At 37.4% G+C, this 24,657-nt stretch overlaps 1 protein-coding gene across 1 annotated transcript; it reads right to left on the minus strand.

The window, feature by feature from the left end:
* Window positions 1-16,230: 16,230 nt before the first annotated feature.
* Window positions 16,231-17,337, minus strand: LOC114387106 (ethylene-responsive transcription factor ERF017-like). The gene has a single exon (XM_028347239.1). The coding sequence runs from the start codon at window positions 17,165-17,167 to the stop codon at window positions 16,526-16,528; it is 642 nt and encodes a 213-aa protein (XP_028203040.1). The 5' UTR covers window positions 17,168-17,337; the 3' UTR covers window positions 16,231-16,525.
* Window positions 17,338-24,657: the final 7,320 nt, after the last annotated feature.

Genomic DNA, 24,657 nt, shown 5'->3' on the forward strand with positions numbered 1-24,657 from the left:
TGACATAGTAACTAGCCTTCCTTTTCAGGCATCGGGCTTCATTTTCTTCTAGTGGTAACAACGCTTGGATTAGCAAGTTCTTATAAGGGGTCACCCAGTCTGGCCTTCTCCTCCTTTCCTGCCATGACCTCCTTGGTGTCTATGGTTGGTGCTTGGAAGGTCTCCTGGATGATGGTCTTGAGGTGTTCAGTCTTCTTAGTGCTTGCCAACTTGGAGAGCAAGTATACCCTTGTGTTTTTTCCCTTAGTATATGATAGATCTCAAAACAATCAAAATCATCAACAAGGGTTTTGAACGTGTGATAGTATCTGAGTAGCACTGCCTCATTGTCTTCATATTTGTTTGCAACCTGTCCTTGGACAAGCTACGAGTCATTGTACCACCTGAGTTTCCTCGCTCCAACTTCTTTTACCGACTTTAGGCTTGCTATAAGTGCTTCGTATTCGGCCTAATTATTTGATGCCTTGAAATTAAATTTGAGGGTTTGCTCTAGGTGACATTATTGGGGCCTTCTATGATAATACCTACCCCACTTCCTTTTTCATTGGACACGCCATCTACGTATAGGTTCCACCAGTCTTGAGTAGGTCAGATGCCGCTAGTAAATTCTGCTAGAAAGTCTACCATGAATTGGGTTTTCATGGGGCCATGAGGCTCATGTTAGAGATCAAACTCTAACAATTCAACAGACTAAGCTACCATCCTTCTTTCTAGCTCAGGCTTTCGTAGCACCTACCTGATAGGGTTTGTCTTGACCACGATTTGGTGACTCTGGAAATACTACCTAAGTTGTTCGGCCGAGGTTATAAGTGCCAACACTACCTTCTCTATCATTTAGTACCCCTTCTCCGCATCCTGAAGGACACGACTAACAAAATAAATGGGAATTTGGTGTTTCCCATATTCCTGGATGAGGGCAGAGCTGATGGCCTCTTTTTCTATTGAGAGGTAAAGGAGAAAGGGTACTTCAGGCTTTGATCGACTCAAGATCGGTGGTGTTGTGATAGTTTTCTTAAAGGCTAAGAAGGCTTGCTCGTAAGCTTCATCCCACGGGAATGGCTCGGTTTCTGGAGTAGCTTGTAGAATGGCCTTTCCTTCTCTGCAAGCCTCGGGAGGAACCTGGACAAAGATGCTAGTCTACTGTTCAACTTTTGAACTTCCCCAATGTTAGTAGGACTGTGCATTTCTAGTATCATCGTGCACTTGTCAGGGTTGGCTTCATATCCCCGGTGAATAATCATGAAGCCTATAAATTTTCCACTGCAAACCCCAAAAGTGCAATTTTCAGGATTGAGGCACATGTCGTACTTGCGGATCTCTCTAAATACCTCTTCCAAATCTACCATGTGGTGGGTCACGCTATAAGACTTGATGACCATGTGGTCCACATAGACTTTGGCATTCAGGAATATTTCTAATCGGTCCATGAGCCTTTGGAATGTGGCTCCTACCTTCTTCAGTTCGAAGGGCATGACCCTGTAACAAAAATTGGCGTCTTCGGTGATGAAGGCGGTTTTTTCCTCATCGGGAGGGTGCATCCTAATCTGGTTATACCCTAAATAAGCATCCAGGAAGCTTAACAATTGGCAATCAGATGTGCGCCATCCACAAGCTTATCGATGTTGGGCAAGGGATATGCGTCCTTGGGGCATGACTTGTTAAGGTAGGTGTAGTCAGTGCACATATGCCATTTGCCATTGGCCTTTTCTACCATGACAATGTTGGCTAGCCAAGTTGAATATCTGACCTTCTAATAAACTAAGCCTTGAGTAACTTGTCAATCTCTTGTCTGACCACCTTTTGTCGCTCTTCTCCCATCTTTTTTTTTTCTTTTGTGAGACTAGTTTGGTCAGAGGATAGATGGCCAATTTGTGGCATATGATGCTAGCATGCATACTTGGCATATTAGACAACTGTCATGCAAATAGATTTGTGTTTCTTCGTAGGACTTCTGCTACATGTTTGTACTTGTCGCTAATGAAGTCCTTGCTGAGCTAAGTACACTACCCAGGTTTGGGTCCAAGTTGTAACTTGACAAGCTCTTTGATTGGTTTTGGGCCTTTATCAATAATGTCATCAAGCAGGTCTACATCGAATACCTCATCTTGATCTCTCCTAGTTGCTTCGTAGACGGCCAGGGTCCTTATTGGAGATTTTTCGCCCACGCTCATGACTTGACTGTCGCTACCACCAAATGTGGGGTGAGGCTTTCTCGGCTCTCTAATAGGAGGATAAAGAGCCACCTTCAAGCTTTTAGCATAGCATTATCGGGCCTACTTCTAGTCTACCTTGACAGTTACGATCTCACCCGTGAATGTTGGGAACTTCATCTTAAGGTGTGGTGTAGAGACGATAGCTCCGAGCTCATTTAACGGTTTCCTATGAGTCAAAGTAAAATAAGAAGTATTTGCATCAACAATTAAGTTCCTGACAGTGAAGCTCCATGAGAGCTTGCCTTGACCAAAGGTGGTCATTAGGTCTACGTAACCTCTGATTTCTACTCTTTCTCTCACAAAAACAAGGAGTGGTCCATAGTGTGATTGAACCATATTAGGTGAGACTTCGAGCCTCTAGAATGTCTTCCAATAAGGTGTATTCATGGAACTGCCTTGGTCGATAAAAACCTTGGACCCCATGAAATTGGCGATGACAATGGAGATGACCATGGGGTCATCCTAGTTGATGGGATTGATGCCTTTGAAGTCTTTGTCAGTGAATGTTATGGGAAGGAGGCTTCTCGATGATTGTATGTCGATGCAGTTGACGTCAATGTCTCTTATGGTGTAGAGATGATGCTTTCAGGACTAGCTGAGCAACCCTCCATAAGAAAATCTGCCCGCAATGGTGTTGATTACACCTCTAATCTGCTGAGTGGGTTCGTCCTCTTGCTCTTACTGAGGTTGATGCTCATGCCTTTAGGGATGATGCCTTTGTTTTCCTCTCTCTTCCATCCAGTCTCTCCTTCTATCGGCATCTCGAACCCTATGATGGTCATCTTGGTGCTTGCCAAACCTGCCTCCAGTTCAGCTGTCATCTCAGACCTAATTTGTATGAGTTCCTTTATTTTGTCTTTGAGAGCCCAACAATCTTCAATATTATGGTTGTGATTGCGATGGTACCTACAATGTTTAGTTTTTTCCAACCCAGGTCTAAGAGGGGGTATAGGGGGTAACTGTATAGGTATCTTTGCAGTGAAGACTTCTTCATGAATGGTGGCTCGATTTGCTGTCAAGGGTGTGTAATGCTCGTACTTTGGTCTCTTTGGAAGGGGCTGGCGTTTGTCTAGTTTGTGCCGCTTGTTCGACTTGTGTGAGTGAGTCCTTGCGCTACTTTCACCTTTCTCTCTCGTTTATCTAGCCTGTCGAACTTCGTTTCAGAACCTCAACATTTCTTCCATCTGAATGTACCCTTTGGCTCATTCGCGTAGCTCGCCCATGCTGCTAGGAAGTTTCTTGCACAGACTATCAGCGAACTTGCCAAGTTGCAGGGCCAACAACATAAAGTGTAAAGCCACCTCAGGATTGAGATTCCTGATTTGGACAACAATTCGACTGAACCTGTCCATAAATTTGCGTAGTGACTCATCATCAGCCTGGCATAAACTAGCCAAGGCTGCAGATGTCATGCGGTGCGACCAGCTCGTTACATACTGGAACTAAAGCGTTCGACAAGGGTGTCAAAGCTGTCAATGGACTAGGGAAGGAGTCCACCGTACCACGCCAATGTCACTCCTTTGAGGGAAATTGGAAAGACTCAACATGGGATCACATCGTCATTGTTGTATAGATTAGCCTGGGTGAGGAACGCATAGTGCTCCAGGTTCAAGGGTCTCTAGATCAGTGGTTCCATCATAGCGCTCCAGGTTCAGGGGTTTCTAACCTAAAGGCAAGTCTACCTCTATGATGCGATCGACAAAGAGGTGTCGACGAGTCATCCATCCTTCATGCCGATGTATGTGCGAGACATTGTGGTAGTTCAGGGTATTGTTGGTATGACAGGGATGTGATTCACCCTGGGTGCGCTTGTTGATTGTAAAACTCGTCGTGGTTGGCCTTCAATTTTCTAAGTTCTTCTTTGTGATAGCGTTCCATCTCTGCTATGCGTGCTTGAAGTTGAAATAGAGCATCATTGTCCATCATGGTCGTCAAAGAAAGGTTAGAGTTTTCTGGGAGTGGGTCTTGCCGAAGGCCAAAGCGTGTACTAACTATGAATGTGGGTGGCCACAAGGGGAGTTTTATCGTGGCCCCACGGTGGGCGCCAAATGTAATTACCAAAATCTAGAGTTAGCTGGCATTGGGGTTGACATAGTCACGAAGGGTTCCACGATCTCCTACGTCAGATTTACAGATGTCCTCTACCTGGGAAACACAAAGGATGACTTGTAAAACAAAGGACTCTCACGCTCAAGTAAGTCCATGCGTGAGTAAGTTGAGAATGAATCAAAAAGGGGAGATAGAACTTGGTATTTATAGTGTTGAATGAGAGTCTCGGGTCCTTATTTTCGAGGTTGTTACAACAGAGTAACAATTCTTATAGATAATTTGTATCTACTAGATAAGTGGAGTGTCTGTAATTTGAAAAGAGGATAATAACATTATCATTAGAATTCAAATATATGAACAACCTATCGTTCCAATAGTCTGACTGCTAAGGGAGTTACACCCATGTTCCTGTAGTAGGGATGACGAGGAGGATTGACATGTATATTCCAATGCCACATCACTTGTCATGTCAATTTATGGACCCCAAGCAATACAATGTCGATAGATTTGGGCAAGCTACAATCAGTAATGCAATCATAGACAACATTGACGGGCTTCTTCTTACATTTTGCATTCCAAGGAATAAGACCTAATGGATACCCAATGATAGTTAATATCAAAGGTGCACATGCTAGGGAACATTTTTCAGCATATTTGGATTCATATTTACTAGATACAATGTTTCGGCTAACTAGCACACTTGGAAGATTATCATCAGCTTGCGTGAAACCAAACATAAGCAGTATAATAATTATAATTCTAATAGTTTTCATCTTATTTTTCTGTCACAACTCTTCACCAAGTCTTTACAACCTATCTAAGAATTTTGTATAAATATTAAATTCTTGTTATTTTTAAGAAAAATGATCGTCAATTTATAGGCATAAGATAATTCTTCTAAAATGAAATTAACTTAACAAAATTTTGCATCAAATTATTCCAAGATTTTGCATTACATTTAGTTGACTTATGTTCTTTGACTAATAAAATATATACATATTTATGTAAAGTCAATAGTCTAAATGAGTATTATGAATCATAATTTGTTTTAACTTAACAAATTGACTAAAAATAATATATATATATATATATATATATATAATATAATATAAAAAATAAATCATATAATGTAATATGTCAAGGTACAAGCCTTACACACCCCTGACGACCAATCCCACTACAATCCTTGAGAAGGCTATCAACTTGGAGGTACCCATCAAGCTACCTCCATTGCGTCCTCCCAAGCTAGGGTTAGACACAACCAAATACCATAGGTATCATCGCGGTATCAATCACAACATAGAAGATTGTTGGGCCCTCAAAGACAAAATAGAATAGCTCATACAGGATGGGTATCTAGCCCAGTTTGTTCATAGGCCAAACAACCACCAAGCTGGAGCGAGACTCGGAGGACACCAATAGGATCAACACAAGAATCACGACACGAACAGAAGAAGGAACAAAGCAGAAGATTGCGGGAGACAAAGACACCGCCAATAAACACACGATCGATAACCTCCACAAAAATTGTATCCTACCCAGCAAATTAGAGGTGTGATCAACACCATTGCGAGTGGATTCTCCTATGGAGGACAGTCCAGCCAGTCTCATAAGCGTCACCTCAACGCCATCCGAGACATCAACATCAACTGTGTCGATACACCATCACCACGAAGTCTCCCTCCCATCACTTTCACTAATAAAGACTTCAAGGGTATCAACCCCATTAACCAAGATGACCTCATGGTTGTCTCCATCATAATCGCCAACTTCATGGTGTCCAAGGTCCTCATCGACCATGGCAATTCCATTGACATCTTATACTAAAAGACATTTCAGAGACTTGAAGTTTCGCCTAACACCATCTAGCCTCACATCGGTCCACCCCTTGGCTTCGTAGGAGAAAAAGTAGAGACCAGAGGCTATGTTGACCTAATGACTACCTTCGGTCAAGGCCAGCTCTCGAGGAGTTTTACAATCATATATTTAATTGTCAATGCAAATACCTTTTATTTTGCTTTGATTGGCAGGAAAACACTCAACAAGCTCAGAGCCATTTCCTTCACTCTGCATTTGAAGATAAATTTCCCCACCTTGATGGGAGAGATCGTGACTATCAAGGCTGATTAGAAGTAGGCACAACAGTGCTACGTAGAAAGCTTAAGAGTGGCACCCTATCCTCCCACTGGGGAGGCCACCAAGCCTCAGCTCACAGCGGATGGTACCACTCAGGTCAAGAGCATGGAGGAAAGGTTTCCAGTTTGAGCCCTAACTGTCTACCAAGCAAGCCTGGATGACCTATTCAATGTAGATCCACACAACAACACTTTTGATAGAGGCCCAAAGCCTATCGAAGAACTCGTCAAGCTGCAGCTCGAACCCAAACCCAGGCAGTGTATGTAGCTCAATAGGGACCTTACTAGCCATGAGCACAAACACATTGGTGATGTCCTACACAGGAACAAGGACCTGTTCGCTTGGCAGCCATCTGACATGACGGGAATCCACCCCAGCATTATCTGACGCAAGCTCGTCATTTGTTCTTAGGCCAAACCTATATTATAGAAGAAGAGGAACATGATAGAAGAACGACGCAAAGCGGTCTAAGAAGTAGTGGACAAGCTTCTCAAAGCCAACTTCATAAGAGAAGTTAGATATCCCACCTGGCTCGCCAACATCGTCATGGTCAAAAGGCCAATGACAAATGGCGAATGTACATTGACTACACTGATCTGAACAGGGGTTACCCCAAGGATACATACCCTCTGCCCAAAATCCATAGGCTAGTCGATGGAGCATTTGGGTTCCAAGTTCTAAGCATCCTGGACGCGTACTCTGGATACAACTAGATCCAAATGCACGCTCTAGACTAGGAGAAGACGACATTTATCATTGAAGATGCCAACTTTTGCTACATGGTCATGCCCTTTGGCTTCCAAAATGCAAGCATTACATACTAGAGATTGATGGACCAAATTTTCAAATAGCAGATCGGATGCAACATCGAGGTCTGCGTCAATGACATGGTTGTCAAGTCTCAAAGCATAGCCCAACACGTGGCAAACCTAGAAGAGGTCTTCGAAGAGCTCCGCAAATAGGACATGCGCCTCAACCCGAAAAAATGTACTTTCAAGGTCAACAGAGGCAAGTTCCTGGGCTTCATGATCACACATTAGGGAATAGAAGCCATCCTCGACAAATGCACAACCATATTGGAGATGCATAGACCTACTAACGTCCAGGAAGTCCATAAGCTAAATGGTAGACTAGTATTCCTATCCAGGTTCCTCCAAAAGCTCGCCAAAAAAGCGAAGCGTTCTACAAATTGCTCAAGAAAACTGAGTCATTCCTATAGGATGATACATACGAACAAGCCTTCTTAGCCTTCAAGAAGACCATTGCCACATCGCCAGTCCTGAATCAACCTAGGCCAGGTGTACCCCTACACCTATATCTCTTAGTAGCTGATGAAGCCGTTAGCTCAGCCCTTGTACAAGAGGAAGGGAAGCACTAGCTCTCTATCTACTTCACCATCCGTATACCCCATGACACCAAGAAGCACTATCAAATGATAGAAAAGGTGACGCTAGCACTCATTACCTCGGCCTGACGTCTCAGGCCCTATTTCTAGAGTCATCAAGTGGTAGTCAAGACGAACTACCCCATCAAACAGGTTTTGCGAAGCATGAACTAGCAGGGAGGATGGTGGCATGATCCGTAGAACCTTTAGAGTTTGATCTCTAGTACGAAACTCGTAGCCCCATGAAGACATAGTTCATGGCAGACTTCCTAGTAGAATTCACTGGGAACGACCAGACCACTTGAGACTGGTGGAGCCTCTATGTTGACGGTGTGTCCAACGTGAAAGGGAGCGGGGTAGGAATCATCCTCGAAGGACCTAATAATGTCACTATAGAGCAAGCCCTCAAGCTCAACTTCAAAGCCTCAAACAATTAGGCTGAGTATGAGGTGCTCATTGCAGGTCTAAAACTAGCAAGAGAAGTTAGGGCCAAGAAGCTATAATGCTACACAGACTCCCAACTTGTCCAAGGGCAGGTTGCCAACAGATACCAGACCAAGGAAACAGTGCTACTCAAGTACTATTATATTGCCAGAACTCTTATTAACTACTTCGAATGCTTTGAGATGTACTACGTACCTAGGGAGAGCAACACCAAAGCAAACTTGCTTTCTAAGTTGGGCAACACCAAAAAGATCGAACACTTCAAGACTATCATCCAGGAGACACTCCAAACTCCCAGCATAGACACTGAGGAAGTTATGGTCGGAGAAAAAGAGGAACCAAATTGGATGACCCCCTACAAGAATTTTCTAATTCGAGGGGTGTTTCCATCATACGATAATGAAGCCCAATGTCTAAAACGGAAGGCCAGTTACTATGTCATCCTTGATGGTGAGCTATTCAAAAGAGGGTTGATAACACCCTTGTTAAAATTCCTAAACAGCCAACATGCAGACTACGTCATGAGAGAACTTCATGAAGGGATCTACGGTCTCCACACCAGGGGGCGCTCCCTTGCAACCAAGGTGGTGTGTGCTGGTTACTACTGGTCAACACTCAGGGCTGACGCCCTTGATTTCACAAAGAGATCAGACGATGGCAAGAGTTTGCAGACATTCCATGCACTCTTCCTGACAATCTCCACAATCTGAGCTCCCTTTGGCCCTTTACCATGTGGGGAATGGACATATTGGGATCACTGCCAAAGTCCCCAGGAGCAATCAAATATTTACTAGTCGTCATTGGCTACTTCACCAAGTGGATCGAGGCAAGACCACTTTGAGAAATCACAGCTAATGAGGTAGAGAAGTTCACCTAGAAACACGTCATATGGAAGTATGGCCTCACGTACACCATTATCACCAACAATGGCACCTAATTCAAAGCTCAAACTTAAGAAGACTTCCTGACGAGGCTAGGCGTCAAGCACCTCCTCACCTTTGTTGAACATCCCCAGACCAACAGTCAGATAGAGAGGCAGCCAACAGAGTCATCCTTAGGGCCCTGCGTACTAGACTCGACAAGTCTAAGGGTCTATGGAATGAGGAACTCCCCAGTATACTTTGGGCCTACCATTGTTTACCCCAGACAACAACCAATTAAACTTCTTATTGACTCACATAAGGCACAAACCATGTCAGCCCTGGCGTAGGAGCATGGATGCCCAACCCTTAGCAGTTGGGCTCTCAATAGACATGTTATCTCAAACCTCTTATTATTTGAATATACTATCAACTCTTTATCTCTTGACAAATATTCAATTATCTACAAAGTTACACATTATCTGTAAGTAATAATTATCTACTAGCTTTTATCTTTAAGTTGTACACTATCTCTAACATTATTTATAAGCCACTTTTATCTAATGGCTTTTATCTACAAGCCGATAATTATCTGCAAGGGCTGTTACGTCACCGTAACAACCTCTATCAACAAGGACCCGCAACTTCCTCTCCACACTATAAGTACCAAGTTCTCTCATACTCTCTCGACACGTTAACGAATACACACACCTGCTAAAAAACTCGTGTATTCTCATTTACTTTCCTAACTCACATACTTACTTGAGCGACGAAGTCCTTTGTTTTATAGGTCCCCCCTCTTGTCCTCCTATTAAAGGTCACTCTCAGTCTGACGTGCGAAATCTTGGAACCCACCTTAACCACGTCTACCTTGACGTGTGCTAGCTCCAAATTTTGATAAGTACAATTTTCAAACCCTTATATGGATGATAGTTGATTTATTAAAACACATAACAATTACCATCAGAAAAAAAACACATAAAACTTATATAAATTAAAGTAGTTTATTATATATACAATAACTTATACTCATTTTTAAAATGGAAAATTTTGGTAGTTTTAAAATAATTTTTGACATTTAAATTTTGAATTCCACTGCAATAGCCTACAATTTTTAAAATTATTTGTTTTCTAATATTCATGTTGTATTTTATCCTTGTCATTTTATATGTCAAAAGATTGATGAAAAAAGAAATAAAATAAAAAAATTAAATAATAAATACTTTTACATTTTATTATAATCAAGTTAAGTTTAACATTTCAAACCTTTTTCTTGACAGAATAAAATTTTAAACTTGAAATCTAATTCCTTTAATTATTTCTGATTCATCTATTTTCAACCTAATTCAACTCATTAATCCAACCCAATATGCTTATACAAATGGATCAAAGTTGTTGATCAACCTACCCTACAATTGTCCCAAAGAAATTTTTTTTTAATAGAGCATTTGTATTTTATTTAATCATTTTCCAATCAGTAATTCTTTGGTGTCTCCTTCACGTGTTGGTTGAATTAAGAATTAAAGAAATAGAGAAGAAGTCAAATAGCAATGACAGGAATAGAGTGAAAAAATAGGGGTAGAAATTCTCCATAAATAAATTATTTGAAAAATAATTTTTATACTAATTAAAAATAATATGATTTTCTTTAAATAACATTATTTATTATTTATAAGTATTTTATTATTTAATTTAAAAAATCATTTTCCTCTTTCACGTCAATTTAAGAAGAAATTACTTCTTAATGAATCATAAAAAAAAACTCTTTTTTTCATTATTTTTCTCATATAAATAGAAAAGGCTAAAATATATTTTAACCCTTCATATATTTACTAAATTTTATTTTGATCCGTTATTTTTTAAAATTTTATTTTAATCATTTATTTTTAAAATTAGAATCAGTGTTTTTATTTTGAAACAATGGTTATTTTCAATTTTGAATCCTTTTTATTTTACTAATTTAAGATATGAAACTTAATTTATTATATTCACTTACATAAAAACTATAACACCAACTAATGTTGAAACCAAAATGGATCATAAAGAATTAAAGATGGTAAAAATTGTGCAAAAAGATAGTCTACAAGTAGACGGAAAAAAAATAATGTCAAATTTAAGAACTAAAAGACCAAAATAAATATTTTAAAAAATAAGAGATCAAGACAAATTTTAGTAAAAAGATGAAAGATTAAAAATATATTTTAAATTGAAAATTAATATTTAAACTCTATCTCATTTTTATTTCTCTCTCTCTCTCTCTTTTATTTCAACACACAGTGAGGGATGATGTTAGGATATTAGAAGCAATCCTTAGAATTCGAGGACTAAAGAACCTCCAGAAAAGCAAAGGTGAGGAAAAAAGCTAATAACTTTCTTATTATTTCCTGAGTACATTCAAAGGCTATATATATAGCATATGTAGATGCTAAATGGCAAAGACAAAATGGAAATAACAAAATGAACCACAGAAAGCAATAACAAAATTATTCTGGCAGATTCTCCTAATTTGTGCCAACCAATCCTATAGTGCCAGCACAACAAATCTTATAACAAAATTTGTTGGAGCTTCCTCAAACGTAATCCTCTAAGTGCTTGGGTGGATTAATTTTCCTTTTTAGCCTTTCACTGCCGACTCTAGTGTCCTGTTGGACCATAGTCCTTTGCCTATCATCCCTTAACCCATCGAATAACACCTTGTCCCCAAGGTGATAGGTACCCTTCACATTGGCCCATTCTTCCCATGAGGTATCATTAGGATGGAGGCCTGTCCATTGCATAAGCACCATCAATCGTGGTTCAGCAGTAGAGTGATTCAAATTGGTGTTGAGAATAGCAAAGGGGGTGATGACGGGTTTGTTATCAACATCTATGGCGGTAGAGCTACCGAATAACATGTACTTGTTGAAGAATGGTGAAATGGTTTGAGAATGGAGCAATGAAAGACCGGATGAATGCGAGAACCTTTTGGTAACAATAACCTGTAAGCTACTTTGCCAATTCGTTCCAGTATTTGAAATGGTTCATAATAACACTTGGCAAGCTCTGAGTATGATGTTCCAATAGCTAAGAGTTGCCTGTGAGGTCGCAGTTTGGCCATAACCCAATCCCCAGTCTTAAAATTCACTTCCTGTATGTGAGTATCACTAATCTACTTCATGTTTTCCTTGAATTCAAGAGTTTCTTTTTTAGGCTTGTAAACACAACTTCCTTGTTTGTCAAAATGTCATCCACTGCTTCAATCCTGGATGCTCCTACTAAATATTGTGGAAAGGTGGGAGTTTTTTTTTTCCAAAGGTCACCCCAAATGGTGAAACCCCAGTGCTTGAATGTCTTGAGGTGTTGTAAGACCATTTTGCCCACATTAAAAATTTTCCCCAAGTAGAAGGTCTGTTGTGTACAAAAGCTCACAAATATTGTTCAATGGCACGATTCAATACTTCTGTTTGGCCATCAGATTGAGGGTGATAAGAGAAGCTCATATGCAGCTTGGTCCCACTCAATTTGAACAGTTCTTGCCAAAATCTATTGATGAATAAGGGATCTCGATTTGAGACAAGGCTTCGGTGCATACCATGATGCTTGCCAACAATATCCATGAAGAAAAGTGCAACAACATGAGTAGTGTAATGGGATTGTAACATTCCTAGGTGGATGCCTTTCGAGAATCAATCTACTACTACCAAGATGGCAGTATGTCCACGGTAAGTTGGAAGACACATAATAAAGTCTAAGGATAGGTCTTCCCAGGGAATTGAAGGAACATGCCATGGACACAGTAATCCAATGGGTTTGCTTGCTTCATACTTGGTGTGTTGATAGTAAGTGCAAGTTGCTATAAACAGTCGAACATCCTTTCTGATGCTTTGCCAAGTAAAAATTTCTCCTAACCGGGCTAAGGTTATCTTGATTCCCATGTTGCCACCCGTGGGAGTGGTATGGAATTCTTCCAACAAAGAATTGATGAAATTAAACCCATTAGGTAACCAAATATGACCCTTTTGTAGAATCAAATTCTTAGTGATTATGCAGTCTGGATGAGCTGCAGGGTTAGTCTGAATGTCTTGCTGAAATGCAATGAATTTAGGGTGAACAAACAGTTCACCTTTGAGCTCCTATAAGAATGTGAAATACGGCATAAACAACATGAGTAAAGTTCCTGGAGGCATTTCAGGGATTCTGGATAAAGCATCAGCCACCAGGTTCAATTTACCTAAACGATATTGAATTGTATAGTCATACCCAATTAGTCTCGACAAATACATTTGTTGTTCCGGTGTCTGAACAACTTGTGCCATTAGTTCTTTAAGGCTTCAGTGGTCTGTAAGGATGATAAAATGATGGCCTAACAAATACTTTTGCCACTTTTTAACAACTGTAGTAATGGTGAAAAGCTCACGAACATAGGTCGAAGCATGTAGGAGTTTGGGGTTCAGAAGAAACGTTGAAATTGGGCTTACTATGGAACGTCTGCTGAGAGTCACAAAACTTCTCTTCTTGAAGACGAGCTAGAGCAGCTGCTTGAATCAATGTCAGAGGTTGTAACGCCTGAACTTCACAGCATATCTCTTGAGCTTATCCGAAAATGAAACAACTCAACATGAAAGAGGGAGGTAACCTTTTGATATGATTAGCCAAAGTCTCGAATTTCGACAAATAATTGTTAATAGAGCCATGCTGAGTTAACTTGAACAAGGCCCCTATAGGATCTTCATATTGTGACGACACAAATCGAGCTTCTAGAGCTTGCAAGAGATGAGGTCATGAAGCAATTTGTCCCTTATGCGTCATCCATTAATTCCAGGCCAGAGCAGGGCTTTCCATGTAGAAGGATGCAATGGTAAGTCGTTTATGATCATGTGTGGAGTGGTATTTGAAAAATTGGGTGATCTTGAAGATCCACCCCAAAGGGTTCGAACCATCAAAACGGGAGACCTCTAAATTCATGCGATGAGGGTTGGAAGAAGGTATAATTGAATGCAGGTTAGTGATGAAAGTGGTAGGAGAATGCTGAGTGGTTTCCAGGGGGGCCATTTTCTGAAGGAGGTTGTCTAGTTTGATTGACATGGTGTTTTGGATAGCAGTGAGGTTAAATTGAGTGGTGGTAAGTTTGGTAATGACATCTTCAATGTGATTCATATTGGATTTGGAAAGCATGGATTCAACCATGGAGCTTAATGAAAACACTAAGATGTTAGAATTTCAAAAGTAATCATATTGGATTTGGAAAGCATGGATTCAACCATAGAGCTTAATGAAAACACTAAGATGTTAGAATTTCAGAAGTAATCCTTAGAATTTGAGGACTAAGGAACCTCACAAAAGCAGAAAAGCAAAGGTGAGGAAAAAGAGCTAAAAACTTTCTTATTATTTCCTCATTCCATTCAAAGGCTATATATACAGCATATGTAGATGCTAAATGAGTAAGACAAAATGGAAATATGACGGAATGCACTACAGAATGCAATGAAAGCAATAACAGAATTATTATGGCAGATTCTCCTAATTTGTGCCAACCAATCCTATAGTGCCAGCATAACAAATCTTATAACAGAATTTGTTGGAGCTTCCTCAAACGTAATCCTCTAAGTGCTTGGGTGGATTAATTTTGCTTTTGGGCCTTTCAATGCTCACTCTAGTGATGGTTCTTTGCCTATCAGATGACATTTCCAATGTCAGAAAATAATGGCAATTAAATACTTTTTTTTTTTTGTCCATTCCATTTATCCCGTAACTCTTATTCAAAAGTTGAATCCGTTGGCACATGTTTAATTCATATATGTTGGTCAGTATAAAAAAAATCATATATGTTGGTTTTTGTATTCAATAGCTTTATTAGCCATTCTATAACACTTGAATTTGGTTTTAAAAGGATTAAAAGTTTAAAACCCTTTCTTAATTTCTCCAACGGACAGAATTGACAAATGCTCTATAGAAAGAGTGATGGTAGCTTGAGTCTTCATACGCCGAGAATATTTTTCTCTTCTTTTCATCTCTTCTCTTCTCCCTTCTATTCTCTATATTTTGTGGGTATTGTTTGTGAGGTTGCAATGTATTTACCTTGAGTGCACAGGTTCAAACACGACGCTGTATAAATCTTGGGGAGCAAACTAGATATTAGGTTACATTAGAGGTCCACCGATATTTGCTTTCAGGACAGTGATTATTGTTGCTACACAAAATTTCCTTATTTCTATAACATTTTTTTCCTCCTATATTTCTAACCTCAAGTACCATGTTTGTTATTCTCTCTCTCTCTCTCTCTTTTTTTTTCTAAAAGTTTTGCTCTCAATAAAATCTTTTCATGCTCACGATTTAAAAATTGAATTCATACTTAAGAAACCCAATGTTTCTGTCTAGTTAATAAAACTAAGGCCTTTGAAGTTGATGGTAGTTGTTTCTATTGGAAACATATTTTCCAAAAAGCTAATCAAGTGACAAATAGTATGTCTAAATGTGTGCTCTCTACACACTCTATAGATAGGGTTGTTAATGTTGTTCCTAATTTTATTTCTTGGTCTCTTTTAACTTATGCTAATATTTGATTAGCTTTTTCTGGAGTCTCCCCCACTTCGATAAAAAAAAAAAAAAACCTTAAAAATTTGAATTATTTACTAACTCTACTAAAACTAATTGATCTCTCTTTTCAAACAATCAACAAATACGTGAAAAGTACAATGGCATATTGGTGAGACTAACATTTTCACTTAAGAAATTATTGCTTTTTTATGCATTAAAAAATAATTTTTTATGAATAACCATTATAACATGTAATTATCGCTATCAATATGTTATTATATGATTGATAAATAATTTTATTCCTTAAGTTATAAAAAATTACATGTTAAAAGAGTTTAATACCTTAAATAAATTTTAATATTTATGGAATTAATTTTTTATGTTTGACCGATAAATATCTCGATAAAAAAATGTTATTGTCACTTTTTTTACGAACGAGAATAAGCAAATATGATAAAGTTGCTCTTAAATGCATGCTCCCGCCGTGTGCACATCAATCGAAAATGGAGTCCTTTTTCTTTATAATTGAGTTTTCTTTCCTTACCTTTGATAATCACATTCCCCATCTCTAGCGTAGTAGATAGACATAAATTAATATAATGGGCCAAACCAAGCCACCACTAATTAATATCCAGACGAAAATATCTTATCATTTTTATAATTGAATGAATGGCCAAAAGAAAATTACACTATCAGCAGACAACTTTACAATTAATGACATGAGTCATGACAAATAAATAAATTATGATTCTCATCCCAAAAAATCGAAACCTTGACTACTAGGTACATAAAAAAAACATTACCATCACTAACTACTAACACAGAGGGCATGGTCTCACAAAAATTGACCAACCCAAATCCGGATCCGATCCGAATTCTAAACACGGTTGGGATATAATAAAATTATCCTAACCCCGACCCGCTTAGAAATTCCACAGGAACGAGTCCTGAATTATCAACCCATCCAAGTTCTCTTCTCCGTAATCGAAACCCGGAAGCTCATGCACGAAGAAATCGTGGCCGAAATCATCGAAGCTCGGAAAATCGGAGAATTCGGGGACGAAATTACCCGACCCGAAACCCGAAAATATACCCGGAAACGACCCGGTTGCTACTTCGGTGTCGTTTTGGATCGTCACTACTGATAGAGGAGAAGATGTATCCGTATCCGAATTTACTGGAAACGACGTCGTTTCCTCAATCGAAGTCAAAGACTCCACGGGTTTACCCGAACACTCCTTTCGGGGCTCCGAATTGGCGAAACGCGCCGCGGCGATCTGAATCTGCGAGGGCGTCATGTTCCTCCCGCCAGCGATGTTGGGCCGGTCGCTCGGGAAATTAAAGTTGGCACCGCTGCCACGTAAGCAGAACATGGCCGCGTCGAATGCACGCGCCGCCTTTTCGGCGCTGTCGTAGGAACCCAACCAAATCCTTTGACGGCTGTTGGGCAGCCTAATTTCCGACACGTACTTCCCCCACTTCCTCTTCCGTACTCCTCTGTACGCTGAAACACCACCTCGTTGTTGTTCCTCCGCAGGTTTCTCCACGCTCTTCGACTTCACCATTTGTTACAACACTCGCTCTTTAAAAAAAATAAAACAAATGTTATACGATGATGCGTGTGTGCGTGTGTGTTACTTTTTTTGTTGCTCCGGTTTTCCCTTGTGTTGGGGAAGAATCTTTGTCGTTAGTTGTTGTTTTGGCTGCGTTTGTTTGTGTTTTCTGAATGGGTGTTTTTGTGTTGCGGCTGTTTATATATGTGATGAAGGGCGAGTGAAGATGTTTGACTCACTGTGATGTAAGACTTCAAAGGCGTGTAAAAGTGAATGGGATTGGATGTACACGTGGACGATGACGATTGCAGTGATGATATGCTCTTTGCTCATACGCGTTGAGGTTGGAGGAAACAAAGTTGGACCACCACGTTCGTTTTTTAATCCACGTGAATTTGTGTGTAATATTATGTAATGAAAAGAACAAAAAAAGTATTATATGATAATATGGTAAAGGTTTTATTAATTGGAAAAGATGATGGATTAGTGGGTAGAATGTCATAATCTCACTATTTTTCACTTCAGTTCTGTGGACTTGTTTACGCAGCATTCGTTTTAATAAACTACAAAATTGCGGCTAGATTAGGAGCATGCTTAATTTAATATTAATAGTTTGTTTGGAATGTTCAAGTGAGACATGAAACAAGTAAATAACACTTCCCCAAGTTCCACCTAGAAATGATTGTGCGGGGGAAACTTCCATCTTTCTTTTGCATTTTTAACAAGTCAAAATTAACAGTGAAAATATGAAGAAAAAAAATATTGACTACTATTGTAATGGATGTTGAAATAAAATGCATAATATGGATGAACTTTTTTTTTATATTATTTTCTGATTAAAGTTAGAGTTTTATTTTGATAATATATTGTTGATAAAGGAAATTGGTTTTTATTTGTGGGACATAGAATAGAAAATTGTAGTTAGTTCTTTTTATTGGAACTAATAACGTTGTGTTTTCCACGATTGAGGGTATGAGAAAAGTTAAAATTTCAATTCGTACATTGTCAAAATCTTATGGGAAATTTTATTTGCAACTTTGCCTGTTGGATGAGTAGAGCTGAATAATTATCTTTTTTAAAGCCCTCCTAATTGAATATGTTTTAGGTTACTATTTGCATTTGAATCTTGGACATCATTTGGACTGTTCATGTTGGTGGTAATATAAGTGGTTTGAAGGCCTGCCCAACTAAAAATGTGTGAAATTTGTTTTTACAAACACTTAATCATCCAGATCACGTAATCTTGCAGAAGAAAAAAGTGAAAGGGCCATTGCTACAAAAAACAAAATCTTTTTTGGAAAAGTCGCTTGCACAAATTTTGACTAAATTGTTTTGTGTATTAATAACATTTAGGAAACTCGGTGATAACGATAGTGACAAGGTGTATGTTAGGTATAACAATAGATGACCAAAATCCACAGATTAGTAGTAATAAACTTTGTTAGTTTCTGTTAATGAAGTTTGTTAGTTAGAAGTCTCTAACTGAAATTTTTAGGGGTAAGGAGGGGATATTTGGTAATAAAAAGTGGTGAACAAGGGAAGGGAGTTCAGATTGGAAAGTGGTGGGTAGTGGGCCAGAATTCTCAGCTTCCTGAAATTGAGAGGATACAGAGCATAAAACACTCTATCTCTATGATCTGCAATCTACTTGATTCAGACCTGGGAATAAGGGACTTGCTCAATAAAGTTCCTAATTTTTTTCTAGTTATTTCGTACTTTTAATCTACATTTAAGGGGATATTTAATGCAGCCATTTTATCTCCTGCTAATGCTGGTGGTGGATATATGCAATTTGCGTAATTTGATAAATAATCATGAACTTTCATATGCATTCTACTTCTATCTTTTTTTATTCTGGTTATGCTTTCAATTTCTAAGATTTGATTTTGGTTTGACACGTTTTATTGTGTAGACATTTTTTAGGTGTTTGCATTTTTCCAATTTGAACTTGTCAAATCTGCTAAAAAAAACTAGAATCTAAATTAACATATTACTTGCATTTTTCCAATAATATGTCTTGTTGTGTTGTGTTGACAGTAGAAAATTTAATTTAATTAATATGTTTTTAATTTATTTAAATTTATTTTTCTAAAAAATTGATTTTTTTGTTGATTTTTAAAAAATTCTTTCTTTTAAATTTCAGATGGGCCAACCCGTTTAACTTAAGCCGTGGACCATTTTTTTAAGACTAAAATATAAAAAAACCAGATTAGATTGATCCACTTATAAGTGAGTCGAGATGGATCAAGTTCAAATGAATCAGACCAATCTGTTTGACAGCTCAAACATCTGATGTAATTTTAGTCGTTTATTATTATTATTATTATTATTATTATTATTATTTTTAGTCGTTTATTATTATTATTATTATTATTATTATTATTATTATTATTATTATTATTATTATTATTATTATTATTATTATTATTACTTGTAAAAGATTATTATGTGATCAAAATTTTTATATTTTATAATTTAATTGTTATACATATTATTCATCGATAATAAACATTATTTTTCATCTGTTAATAGTGTTTTCATTAAATTAAAAAAGATAACGTTATTATTAATAATAATTATACTATTATTGCATATTTTACAACTTTTTATTTATTTATTATACGTAATGAATATGTAATACTTAATGCTCTAAATTTTGAGGAATAAAAAATTATTATTATTATTATTATTATTAGTAATGTCTGAATTTATAAAAATAAAAAACTATATTGTTAAAATTGAATTTTTCATATGAATTTAAAAAACTTTAATTATTGTTATTGTTATTAAGTTACGATTATAAAAAATATGTATTAATTATTATTAATGCAGTTGATGTGATTCTCTATAAAAAAAAATGAAATTATATATATATATATATATATATATATATATATATATATATATATATATATATATATATATTTGAATAACTATATATAATTTCTATCCTTAATTATGAATTTTTTTAAAAATTTATCATAAATAAAATATTACCAACTAATCTTAAAATTATTGAAATTAATATTAAATTTTTAAAATTATATTATTAATAACAGTAAGTTAATTCTTCACTAAATGCATTTGGGAACATTAATTTTAGTTAAATATGATTGCTATCATAAAATTTAGTGATTGATTTAATAGTTAGAAAATTTTCAAGTAAAGTTTAGTATATAACTAGAATTTATACCCATATGATGCATGAATTTGATTAAATTATAATTTTTTTATATTTATACTTAGTATTATTTGTATTTAGCATTATTTGAAAAAATATTTAGTTTTATAATAAATATAATTATATTAAAATTGAGTAAAAATACATCATATTTTTAATTAAGCAAATATTATCTTAAAGCCTGTTAAAATTTATAATTATTTGTTTTTCTTCCGCGGAATAACAATAATAATGTAATACTATAGTTAAACATTTTGATTGCCAAATTTTGTTATGAAACTATAAAATAAAATATATCAAATATTATAATTTATTAAAATAACTTAACATATATTTCCTTATAACTATATATTTTATATTTAAATAAGAAAAAAAGAAAAATTATTAAAGAGTCTTATTTTATAATATATATATATATATATATATATATATATATATATATATATATATATATATATATATATAAATAAATAATATGCTCAAATCCATCTCTCATCCAGCATTAATTATTTCATAACAGTTCATTTTATTTTATCATTGATAGTTAATAATTCCCAATAACAATAAATGATGAAAAGGAAAACATTCTTTCTCCCACATTCTGAAACACATTATTTAGATTTTAGAGTGTGCAAGCGTCACTCAACAAGTCTACGAGAGAGAAAAACAAGGGAGGAGGTGCGGAAAGGAGCTTCCATCCATGGCTTCTAGAAGTGTTGACAACCCTTACTCCAACGCCAGGTGACCTACCCATTGTGTTTCGCTTCTAATTTTCCCATTTCAGTGCAAGGAAACCTTCATTGGAGGATTAGCCAAACAAACACCTTAGGTAAAAATTAACACAATCATTCATGGTTTAATTCATGCTCTTTATCGTTGTCATTCAATTTTCTTAAACTCAATCTGAAAAATACCATTCAAAGCTATGCTCTGTTTCTTCTCCAATAATCCTTTACCCACATATTTTGTATGGCTGTTCAAACAATTATCAAAGAGTTTTTAAATTCCTTCTCCGCACATTTCTGATTCGAGAAAGAGAGACGTAAGCAAGGTAAACATTTTTTAAATTCTGCCATACATTATTGTATTTGAATCATAAATGCTTCCTCGTCAATCCTGATAGATATGTTATGCTACTTCTAATTGAAGCATTTCTTTTCCAGTTATTATCACCTATTATCACCTTTAAGTATGCTCTGCTTCTTCTTCGTCAATCCTTTTCAGTACATATTATTGTTTTATTGATGTCTTTACTCTTATTTTTTTCTTCTCCACATATTCCAGGTTCGAGAGAAAAAATACAAAGTAAGACACATGCTTAACTGTTAGGAAAAAGATGCTCTGTCATGAAAACTGTCATAGGGATAGTTATCATTCTAGAAATAGTTAATGTAGTGGTTATTATAGCATGTAGTGGCATGTAGTGGTTATCATATTAACTTCCATGTAGTGGTTATTATGTTAACTTCCAAGTTGCATGTATTTAAAAAGGCAACGGTGCACCGAATAAAGGTAGAGAAAATTCACCAAGCTTGCTTTTGTTTTCCTTCTTTCCCCGGGAGATTATCCTTGGTCTCGAACGCAAGAAGCAACCCTTACCATTTGGTTCGACCTGCCACTCTTCAATGGCGGACACCGAACTTTCCGCCGCCTGCGTGGATCGCCTCGAGGCCGCCATGGCCAAACTCGCTGTAGCCCAAACTTCCATCTTTGCAGCCCAAACTTCCATGGCTTCCAAACTTGATGTCATTCTCCGAATATTGAATACCATGGTACCCAGACAACCCTCTCCATCTTCTGCCTCTACGAAGTCACCACCCATGCTGCCTCTGCTTCCCAAGGTAACCAACCCATCTTCTTCCTCTGCTAAGCCACCACCCCTAGCAGAAACCAAGCCGCCTCCACCAACAGCAGAAACCACGCCGCCTTCCCTTCCCATGGTAGCTTTCCACCTTCCCGTTAACAAGTACCACACATTCTCCTCCGGCCCCCTCCCGGCTGCCAATCTCCAGTCCCACACAAAGCTCTCCAGCCACGACATCCGCTTCTCCCTTTTTGTTGTGTGTGTCATCACGGTCAGGGACACAAATCTCCACCACCCCTTCTACCTCCTCCTCTTTGCCATTCTCATCGCTGCCAAAGGACTTTGTCTCCGCAATCATCTTCAGGCATTAATTCCTACACCCATTTTCATTTGGGATTCGGGTTCTGTTTTCTGCACCCAACACCTTGAGGACAATGTGTTTTTGATGGGTTAGGGAATGTTAGGAAGAAGATGCTCTGCCATGGAAACTGCCATAGGGGTAGTTATCATTCTAGAAGTAGTTAATGTAGTGGTTATTATAGCATGTAGTGGCATGTAGTGGTTATCATATTAACTTCCATGTAGTGGTTATTATGTTAACTTCCAAGTTGCATGTATTTAAAAAGGCAACGGTGTACTGAATAAAGGTAGAGAAAATTCACCAAGCTTGCTTTTGTTTTCCTTCTTTCCCCGGGAGATTATCCTTGGTCTCGAACACAAGAAGCAACCCTTACCAACCCAAACACTTCTCATTCTTGAGATATAATAAAATTCCAATTCTCATTCTTGAACCTGTTACAAAGCAGGTAACTACTTCTGGAAGTCTTTGCCTTGCTAGACTCTTAAATTGATAGATAAGATTATGGGCTTACTCTCCATTGTATTCAAGGCTTTATTTAGACAATGGTTCTTGGATCTTGAATATATTTGTGTTGATTGACAAAAATGTCTTTCTGTTGAAAGTGTATTTCTAATCCCAAGAAATAAGTGAGTTGGCCAAGGTCTTTCACGTGGAAAGTTGAATGCCACAGCCTATTGATTGTACTGATAGCCTCTTGATCTAATCCGATGACCACAATATCATCCACATAAACAAGAAGTATGACAATTCCTTTTAAGCTCCTTTGTATAAAAAAGTGACAAATTATACCTGCTTTGTATGAAGGAAAAACCAAACAGTGTTGTGCAAAACTTTTCAAACCATATTCTCAGTGCTTGTTTCAATCCATATAAAGAATGGTTTAGTTTGCAAACAACATTAGGCAAAGGTGAAGACATACCAGTGGGAAGTCTGATGTAAATTTCCTCCTTGAGGTCACCATGGAGGAATGCGTTCTTAACATCCATCTAGTGTATTTGCCAAGATTCAGATGCAGTAATGTCAAGAATAGTGCACACAGTAGTCGTTTTGACCACAAGTGCAAAGGTCTTCTCTTAATTAAGGCCAAGTTCTTGCTTATTTCCAAGAACAACCAGCCTGACCTTGTATCGATCGATTGATCCATCCGAATGAAGCTTTATATTGAATACAAATTTGTTGTCAAAGTGTTTGACAGAAGAAGGACAGGTTACAACATCCCATGTCTGATTTTCTTCCAATGCTAGAAGTTCTATTTCAATAACTTCTCTCCAACATTTATGCTCCATGGTCTATCTAAATGAAGAAGGAATAGGAGCAAATGCTATAGCTGCTGTCAATGATAAAGGGGAAGAGAAACCATACTTTTCTAGTGGTTTACTAACGTGAGTACTGCGACGTAAAGGAGCTAGTGTTGGATGAAGCACGGATCAACAACTAGAGATTGATCGGCAAGGGGCCATGGAGGTACGAATGGTGGATTTGGTGGAACAACTTGACATCTTTGCTACACCAATAAAGGTTGTAGTGTTGGTTTTCCTACAATATTGTTAGGAAATAATGGCAAAACAAATATGGATGTATAAGAGGGAGTGTCTTGGTTAGTTGGAAATATATATATATGTTCTTGAAAGATGACATTTCTAGAAACTCAGCCTATGTAGATTAGGATCATAACACACAAACATTTTATGGTGGGCAGAATAACCAAGAAAAACACATTTAACAGATTGAGTTGTGAGCTTGGTGCGTTCTTGTTGGGAAAGTGGACATAACAAATACAACCAAAAGTAGGTAGATTGGAATAAGTGGGTTTGTGACCAAATAACTTGAAGAAAAGGATGATCATTGTTTAATGGTTGAGAAGCTAGGCAGTTAATAAGGTGGACAACAGTGGAGAGAGCCTCACACCAAAATCGAGGTGGCACAAAAGATTCCAACAAAAGGGTACAAACAACATCAAGATGACGATTTTAGAGATAAAATACCATTTGTCTATAAGAATTCCTAAAATAAATGAGATGTATATTCCCCCTCCCCTCGATTGTTGGAACATAAAATTTTAATCTTGGAAGAAAATTGGATCCGAACATAGGCATGAATTTTTTTGAAACAAACTTCATCTTTAGAGCGCAAAAAATAGACCCAAGTGAAACGAG

Source organism: Glycine soja, chromosome 15 (assembly GCF_004193775.1).
Source record: "Glycine soja cultivar W05 chromosome 15, ASM419377v2, whole genome shotgun sequence".
NCBI classification, from domain to species: Eukaryota; Viridiplantae; Streptophyta; class Magnoliopsida; order Fabales; family Fabaceae; genus Glycine; species Glycine soja.